General features: G+C 45.2%; 1 protein-coding gene across 1 annotated transcript in view; it reads right to left on the reverse strand.

Annotated features, from left to right (window-relative positions):
- The window catches only part of LOC149457666 (vomeronasal type-2 receptor 26-like), a 70,073-nt gene extending 60,653 nt beyond the window's left edge, over positions 1 to 9,420 (reverse strand). The window contains exons 1-2 of the mRNA XM_089683395.1: positions 9,364 to 9,420; positions 9,056 to 9,249 (exon numbers count right to left, since the gene is read on the reverse strand). Coding sequence (XP_089539521.1) covers positions 9,056 to 9,249; positions 9,364 to 9,420 — 251 coding nt within the window. The remainder of the gene's footprint in view (positions 1 to 9,055; positions 9,250 to 9,363) is intronic.
- Positions 9,421 to 9,662: the final 242 nt, after the last annotated feature.

Below are 9,662 nucleotides of genomic sequence, written 5' to 3' on the forward strand. Positions count from 1 at the left end.
GACGTTTTTTCTTATCTGATGCACAGGCTGATTTGCACCACATGTTGGAGCCACATTTGTCAATGGTAAAATGAAAGGCCTTGCGCACAGTCCCTGCTGCTGGTGGAGTTATATCAGCCTCCTCACTGCCTGCCTCCTTCAGCAAGTAAGTGCTGAGGAGAGAGCAGCTCAGTCTTCGGGAAATAACAGCAAAACAGTGGCAGGCTCAGGCTGGAAGCTACCCTCATCAGTGCAGCCGGCAGTGGCAGAGCAGAGGCATTGGTCAACCTGCAGGAGTCGGCACACAGAGGGATCATGTGCAGGAGTCGGCACACAGAGGGATCATGTGCAGGAGTCGGCACACAGAGGGATCATGTGCAGGAGTCGGCACACAGAGGGATCATGTGCAGGAGTCGGCACACAGAGGGATCATGTGCAGGAGTCGGCACACGGAGGGATCATCTGCAGGAGTCGGCACAAGCAGGGATAGTCCGCAGGAGTCAGCACACAATTCTCACAAAAGGTACAGGGAGATCAAAGTGCACACACACCTTTCCCCCATGCCATGTCCTGCGGTTGCCCATGATGAATTGTACAGTCAGCAGCCAAATGTTGTCATCATCATCACACAGTACAGGGGGTTTTGAGCCACAGCACCTGTATTGTGTGATTATCATGATGATAGAACAGTGAATGACATCCTCCATTGGCTACATGCACACCAGTGTTTAGGGCCGGTGAACATTGTAGCGGCAGTTCCTCCTGTGGGTCTCAGCAGGTAGGTACAGTTGTGGCCCCATTCTCTATAATGACAGGTCACTGGTGGCCTGCATTGTTTTGAGGCAGACTCAGGGGAGGGGCAAGGGGTGTGGCCAAGAGCAGGATCGAGGGGGGTCCTGTCAGGTAGGCTATATGGGCCCCATGATTTCTAACAGTGGCCCTTCCTGTCTGTTTCGTGTCTTCACTTGGAATCCGGATCCCTCTGTTTCTATGGTGTTGGCCACCATTTGAGCATTCTCATACTCTGTGTTGGTTCGTCCTGTCTTTGTTATCAGTGTTTCCTTCTGGCTGTGCTGTTATATTCCCATTTCCTTCTGTCCGTGGATCCATTTCTCTCCTGTTGCTGTGTGTGTGTCTCAGCACTGTTTCCTATTGTTCCTCCTGCAGCCCTTTCCAGCCTGCTGAGTCTCTTCCTCTCTCTCCACCATTGCTGAGCATCTCCCAGTCTCCTGCACTTCATGCTTGTTCCCTGCATCCTCTCCCCTGATGTTTTCCTAGCTTGCTACTGTAGGTTCCCTTGATTCCCTTTATCCTGTGTGTCCCCGAGTCCTTCCAGCATGCTACTTGGTTGCACTGTGCTCTCACGGGTGTGTTAGAGAGCTGCAACCCGCGGAACACCTCATAACACAACATCCGCACCTCCAGTGGTCTCCATGTGGCTCCTTAGACCTGACACACCTCTGTTTGCGTGCGGACTCACTGATCCTGGATCTGCCAACACCAGTACCCGGGTACCCCTGTTTAGTCATTTCCACTGGCTGCTAGATCTTGAGTTTACAGTCCCAGGTGATCCCATCCCATAGTTGTGACACCAAATACATTGCAAAAAGGAATTTCAGCAATATACACCCTCTTGTCCAAACAATGTCCTTCTGGGAACAATCGCTTCCTCACCAGCACAGTGCCAATCAGCGACTTCTTTATCCCATAAACATTCTCAATGCATCACCCACTGGGAGTCCTCGCAGAAACATTTACATATGTAGCAATACCCCCATAGGACTCGCTGAGTTTTGGGTCCTCCTATAGTTCTGCACAGCCAGGCAACACACATTTTCTTCACACTTGCACACTGGAGTCAGCAAGCAGTCCTTGAGCTTGATTTTGTGTTTTATTAAGCGGTATTGAACTTGAATGGGGTAGATGGGTGTATGGGATGCTCAAGGGAACTGTAAATGAGGACAAACTCCTTAGCAACTATGTACAAGTCCATAGACAACAATTCTCTTCTTGGACAGTTCTCCACCCCTCCTTGTATACTACCTCAGACCCCCCCCCCCCCCCCCCAGATGAATTCTCCTCTTTACACAGCTGCTTGAAAGAATCCCTGGCCAAGGAGACACAGAATCTTCCACTTTAAATCAAAAGTCTCATAAGGGGGATAGTTAGTTTTCCCACTGAATGCCCTCTCCCCTTAGCTGGCCCGGGGGGGGGGGTTGGGTGTAAACCTAGGTTTACTCACTCCACCTCTCCTGCAAGCTTGTTGGGTTAGTGGCTATCTTCAGACCTTCTGCTAGGCTTGCTCCTTCACTGCTATACAGGTGGTCCTGTCTCAGGGGACTGCTGAGAGATCCTCCTTTCCAGCACTCTTACCTGTAGGTAGACCCCTCCCTGCCCCCTCCCCCCAAACTCCAGCCTCCTCACTTCATCTACCACCCAACACTTTCCTGCTGCTGACCAGGATCTCTCATATTTAAGGCTGTCCTGACTCCATGTTAAGCCTCCTTCTTGGGATTGGCCAAGATTGCTTATTTATGCAGATCAGCCCCTCCTCACCCCATTGCCTTCTAGAAACTTTTCAAGCTTCCAGAGCAGGCAGAGGCATCAGGGGACTGACCTGCAGAACCCTCAGCCATGACCTAAAATGACCTGACTACCCAGGCTGACTCACAACTCAGGGTGCTACTCAACCCTTTACTGTGCCAATGCCACAAAATAGCCCGATGATGCGTGTCAAAGTGTTGAGCATGTTGTAACCAGGCTTTATTGTGGCTTTGGAGCAGTAAAGGCTTCACCACATTAATACTGTATTTTATATTTATATATATATATATATATATATATATATATATATATGTATAGAGTGGGAACTCGCTTCAAAGTGGTAGAGCTTTTCTTTGCAAAAAACACACAGCAACTCGCTTATTCTTTTTAAGGGCCTTTTTGCCCAATTTTATTTAAAAGAAAAAGTTCCATAAATCTTCCCACGCAGGGGTATCCACCATCAAACACATGCAAATGAAAATTCAGCCTCCTGGCTTGCACACAGTTTTATGTCTGTCTCCTACAGACTCTTTCCAAAATATTGCTCTTGCACACAGCTGGCCATGTGCACACAGCTAGTCTGGCTTCCACCTCTCCTAGGTGAAGCCCTCTTGTCTCCACAGCAGAGCCCGCCTGTCTGCCAGGGTGGAGCCCAGAACCCTGGTCCTGACCCTAGAAGATTGCCCTGCACACCTAAGCAATCAGTATCCTGGCCATTTCCAAAACCTGGACCCAGGATTGAAGATTTCATCCCTCCCAGATCTCTTTGAAATCTCCAGGCTCCAGATCCCAAAATGGACCTTAAAAACAAAGGAGGAAAGTGAAAAGCCACATTTCTCTGCATCAAACACTTACCCTGGAGCCTCTCAACCTGCCCCGTTGAGAATCCTGGGTGACAGATCGCCACACTGTCACTATATATATATATATATATATATATATATATATATTGTGCCAGGACAAGACTCTGTCATGGTGAAATTGGCCATCAAAAGGTCACGGGTTTGCACTTTTGCTGAGTGTAGGACTAGGGAGCATAGGTTTTAAATGGAGAAAACTGATTTTGCAGCTTTCTCCAGGTTTTGGTAGTCCTGGATGGGGCTCCCTAGTTTGTAGATTCCATAGTGTCCGGGGTTTGTGGAGGAACAGTAGGGTGTGTGCCCAGGTGCACACAGCCCCTATAATGGAGGTTTAGGAATACCTCAGGGCTCCACCCAAGAGAGACAGAAGGTCTCCTACAGTCAGGGAGGCGAAGTATGAATGTCGGCAAGAGACAGTTAACAGCCTAAGGACTAGGCCAGAGGAGCTGTGTGCATCTGAGTTAATGGCCTGAGGACTAGGTCTGGAAGAGCTGGTGGTCAGAAGGACCAGTATCTATAGCAGCAGTGCTGCTGAAGAGTAGCCAGGTGGGCTAGTATTTTCATTTGGACTGTGTGTATTTTACTGGAGAAGAACCCCTGCATGGGAAAGTTTATGTTGGACTTTTGTTTTTGCCTTTCCTTTAAACCGTTTCCCACCCTCCCGCCTGCAATGTACTACAGCCGGGCGGCAGCTACAGGCAAAGTGACGTACCGGTACATCACTCTGGCTGTACTAACACAGGGGGGCACTGCGGGCCCAAGCGGCTGCACAGCACCCCCCCCGCTGCAGACACAGAGGAATGAAGATCCCGGTGAACATGTGATCACTATGCAATCACATGATCACAATGTAAGTAAAGCTGTTATGAATCAATCTGATTCATCACAGCTCTGTTTCTCTTCCTAGTGAGCTGTGATTGGCCCACAGCTGTCACATGATACATGGGGCCAATCACAGCACCTTGTACCATGTGACCAGCTTCAGCCAATCACAGATCACTATCTTGAGCTGTCAAAACCTAAATCATTCATGACAGTTCAGGCTTTGCATTGCAGGAGAAATTATCTTTATTTCTGTGTAAAAAAAAAAAAAAAGAAAAAAAATCTCTGATCACCCCAACCCCCCCACAGTATAAATGTTATTATGGTAACATTGTATTATTCTGATAAAAGTATTAAAAATCATTATAAGAATGTAAAAAAAATACCATATTGAGAATTAAAAAAAAAATTTAAGGTTTTTTTTTTTAAACTACTTGCCGACTGCTTACCAACATTTTGCTGGGCAAAGCGACGTAATCTTACGCCGCTTCCGATTTTGAGGTGTGAATGTGCCTGCGCCCCACTGCCCCCCCATAAGTACAGGGAGAGAAGGGCAAAAAGAGCAAAAAATAAAATTTTCCAGGGACTCAGCATGCCTCTCTGCAAAATCCTTGGGATGTCTACTTTCCAAAAAGGGGTCATTTTGGGGGGGTTGTTCTTCCCTGGTATTTTAGCACCTCAAGAAATGTGATAAGCAGTCAGAAAGTAAAAGCTGTGAAAATTCCAATATATATACCATAGTTTGTAGACGCTATAACTTTCACAGAAACCTATTAATTTACACTTATTGGGATTTGTTTACCAAAGACATGGAGCGGAATACACTTTGGCCGAAATGTATGACTAACTTTGAGTTTATTGGATATCGTTTATAACCAAAAGTGAAAAATATTGTTTTTTTTTCAAAATGTTCAGTCTTTTCTTGCTTATAGAGCAAAAACTAAAAAAGGTGATCAAATACTACTAAAAGAAATCTCTATTTGTGTGAAAAAAAGGACATAAATTTTAATTGGGTGCAGCATTGCATGACCGTACAATTACCAGTTGAAATAGCGCAGTGCTGAACAGCAAAAAATGGCCTGGTGATGAAGGGGGGGGGGAGGTAAATATTCAGGAGGGCAAGTGGTTAATAAAAAATGGGCTACCAAGCCGTGAAATATAGTTCCTGACTGATGTGAACTCACTTGAAAATGCATCTATCACGGAGCTAAACAGCCTGCATGTCACTATATATATATATTCACTGAATTTAATGTAACCACCTTTGTACATGTAATTTGTATATAATGAAAATGTCTCTGTATGCTCAAAATTTTATTGTGCTACTCTGGGGAGCGATGTGTCCATGTCATGGTCCTCCCAGTTATTCCTGCAGAGGGACTCTAGGAGTCCTGAGATTGGCTTTAATTCTGGAGGTCCATTGTGGGTCGGGGCGGGGCTGTGTAGATCTGGATGGTGGATTGCTGGTTGTTATCCACAAGCTCAGCTGCACAGGCCACCTGAACTACTGTATATGTGACCATCACTGCCTTTGTGGTCTGATGTTATTAGGTGTGCATTCCTTGCATGTGGTGCCATAACATTGGACCATTGTGTTGTGGACTGGTCACATTGTGTAAGGTGTGAGATCTGTAAGGAATGGCTCAATGTGCACCATGTTGGTAAAGGGAAGGAAGCCCTGTAGGACATTCTAACAAGTCAGACCAGGTCTGTTGATGCTTTTATGGATACTATGAGGAATGTAAGTAATCTACAAATAGGAACAATGTCCTTTCTATTCTGTTTTGCAGAATGGATGAATACTGTATCTAGGTTTATTGGGACAACATAACCACTTGCCATCCAAGATAGTTTTGACATCACATACATGTTGTTATCAGTTTTTCTTTTCCTACAAAAATACTTTGAACCTCCAAACATCAAAGATTTTCTAAACTATTCAGAAAAAAATACACCTAAATGAAGTTTAGTGCACAAAAACACAAAACAATACCCATTTTTTTTGGTTAAATATAAAAAATAATGTTGCATCTAGTAAATAGATACCAAACATGTCAAGACTTAGAACTGTGCATTCCTGTAAAATGGCGACAAACTACAGTGCTTACAATTATTCATAGGCAACATTTTAATCTTGGTGATTATACATAGGAAGCTGGTATACATAGCACAGGAACAGTGTTACGGCTGTCTTCCTTAGAAAAAGTTGTAGTAAAATTACCAAACACAGCAGGAGCGCGGCCGTATGATGATGTCATCACTCCGGGGTCGTTACCAGAAATGAGGTTTTTCCACATGTACCGATGTCTATGTATTACTTAAGGGGGCAATACAGCTTTTATGGAGGCAATATATCTGAGTTCATTGGGATACAGTGTACATTGTTTGTGAGTGATTTTCTCTGGCTTTTAAATATTTTGAGGTATTTAAATTAATATATTACACAATGAAAGTTATCTTTTCTCCTTAGCCAACCTTGCTGATATAGAGAGGATCTGGTGTGTGGGGCAACAGGAGAGGCCAACGCTTACACATGGAGAGGAAACTGTTACACCTGGGATCACAGCGGCCCAGTTTAGTAGGCAATAGGTGAACAACATCCTTTGTGAATGCTTGATCAGTGACAGGTATTCTTTATGAAGAGTGTAGGGATCTAATGTACCCCTGATCCCTCCTCTGCCCTCCAAAGCATCTAATCAAACACAGATCAGTAACCGGAAATTACAAAATCCTCATAGCTTCCGGCATCATTCGTCAGAGAGGAGAAGGATAGATGGATATTCTTCCTTCTCCTAGTTGGGAATCATGCCAAGGACTTTAGTGCTTCAGAGAAGGAATACTAACCACTGAGCCACTGTGCTGCCCACCACTAAGCCACAAGGAGCTGCTGCACAACTGCCATAGCCCTTCCCAGCAATCAGAATTGTGCTTGTACCGATAGCATGTATGTTTTTAGTAGTGGGTTAATATAAAATGATACATGTTAGTATATGTAAAGGGTTATATCAGAATGAAAGCTATACATGTTCATACAATATTACTGTGAAAATGAAGACAGACCATTTTTTTTGTTGAGTTATACAGAGAGAAGAAAGATGATAAAAAGAGACTTACGACTCACAATAGTCAAAGCACACAGGTGCACCAGGCAAACCAAAACCTCCATATTCAACACTTAGCATATATCTGGTGGAATGGTGAGCAGACATTAATCCTCCAATAATGACATCTCCCTCCTGGTAATATTCATACTCAAACTCTGGCTTTAACATATCAAGTCTACAACGAGGTGCTGAGCTCCGGGTCACTACAACTCCATAGGATGTGATGGGAAGGACGAGGATCAGCAGGTAAGAGACACAGAGGAGCGGAGAACATTTCATGACACACAGCAGATCCTCTCAGTCACCGGCAGATCTGCCCAGGAGGAGACACAATCACCAGAACTTTATACACATCGACTGAGACCGATTTACACTACAGAACAAAGAACGGAAGAATAGAAACATCGACTGAGACCGATTTACACTACAGAACAAAGAACGGAATAATCGTAACATCAACTCAGACCGATTTACACTACAGAACAAAGAACGGAAGAATAGAAACATCGACTGAGACCGATTTACACTACAGAACAAAGAACGGAATAATCGTAACATCAACTCAGACCGATTTACACTACAGAACAAAGAACTGAAGAATAGTATCTTAATAATATCTTAATAATATCAATAGGCAACGCTTTAAAAGCCTTTACAGGTCATGAATTTAGATTTACACAGGAAGTCTAATGCTAGAATTACTGCCCTCGATCTAACGTTCATGGTGATACCTCACATGAATGGTACAATCTCTGTTTACATACCAACATGGGACCAATGCTTGCATTTGCCTTTTTTGCATGAGCATGGGAAGGGGAAAGTCCAGGGTGATTTTAATTTTTTTTTACACTGTCCCTTTCTTGGAGCCATTCTAGTCTTTAATCAGCTCTATGGTCAGCCAGGAGAACTGTTGGCTGCATTCTTGGTTTCCCCTGTGGGACAGAAGAGCTGTCACGTACCTGATGGGAGACTGAAATGACGTGGTCGGCCTCACTTGTGTCACAAGTCCTAACCCCGCTGGAGTAGGAACAGAGGGAGTCTAGGACCCAGGGGAACAAGAGTGCCAGTAGTTGTTGTTTGCAGCTCTTTCTAATGAAAACCTTGTTAGGCTGATGATCCTCTGATTTTGGCACAGTAGTAGTAGGCAGAGCAGGTTTTGCAGATTGCCAGGCGTGCACCAGAGCAAGGCAGGTAGTGAGGACAAGAGACAGGAGCAATGTCATGGAATAGCCAGGGTCATCAACAGTCGGGCAGCACGGTACAAAATCAGAAGGAAAAGACAAGGTCACGAGCAGAGCCGAAGTCAGGAACCAGTATCAGGAGAGCAATCAGAGTCAGGTGAGGAACAAGCCGGGTCAGTAACAAAGGAATCTCACAGGAACAAGCAGGACACGGGGAAGCTGAAGACCAGTCAGCACTGAACATGATCAGAGACACTCCTTAAATAGGCCGTCTGGTGCCAATCTTTGCCGTGAGTGTGCACGTGCGTGATCGCACATTTCCGGTCACAATTCGTCTTGCCGGAAATCCCTTACATTGCCCCCCCCCCTTAGGGGCAGCCTCCAGATGCCCACTAGGGCTCGTTTTTCAGGGTGACGATGGAGATAGGCTTAAACTATCCGTGGGGCATGGACATTAGTGGATGGTTCCCGGGAGTTATCCTCTGGTCCATAACCTTTCCATTTGATGAGGAACTGGGTCTGTCCGCCCCTCTTCCTACGATTTAAGATAGCCTCAACCTCGTACTCTTCATTTCCCTCAACCAGCAGTGGAGCAGGCACCTCCGAATTCAGGTTGGGAAACCCACTTGGGATATGTGGTTTTAACAGGGAGCAATGGAATACCGGGTCAATCTTCATGTTAGCAGGTAGTTCCAATTCAAAGGCCACAGGGTTCACCTTTCTCTTGATAGTGAATGGTCCCAGGTATCTTGGACCAAGCTTTCTTGACAGACAACTTAATTTTAGATTAGCCGTGGATAACCAGACTTTATCCCCTTATTTCAGTTTCAAGTTGCCCCTTCTCTTTCTGTCAAAAAATGTTTTGTTACTCACCTGAGCTTCAGAAATCGTCTTCTGTAATACTTTGCCGTTCCTCCTGAGGAACTCCATCCTTTCTTGTACTGCCGGAACAGCGGCCTCCACTGGTATTTCCGGAAGAAAGGAGGGATGGTATCCGTAGTTAGAGTAAAAGGGAGATTGCTTGGTGGCGGAATGGATGGAATTATTGTATGCAAATTCCGCTAATGGAAGGAGTGATGCCCAGTCATCCTGTGAATATGAGGAGAAGCATCGGAGGTATTGCTCCAGAGTTTGGTTTGTCCTTTCCGTTTGTCCATTCGTTTGTGGGTGAT

Source organism: Staurois parvus, unplaced genomic scaffold, assembly GCF_062004578.1.
Source record: "Staurois parvus isolate SC_StPar_1 unplaced genomic scaffold, SC_StPar_1.0 ptg000308l, whole genome shotgun sequence".
NCBI classification, from domain to species: Eukaryota; Metazoa; Chordata; class Amphibia; order Anura; family Ranidae; genus Staurois; species Staurois parvus.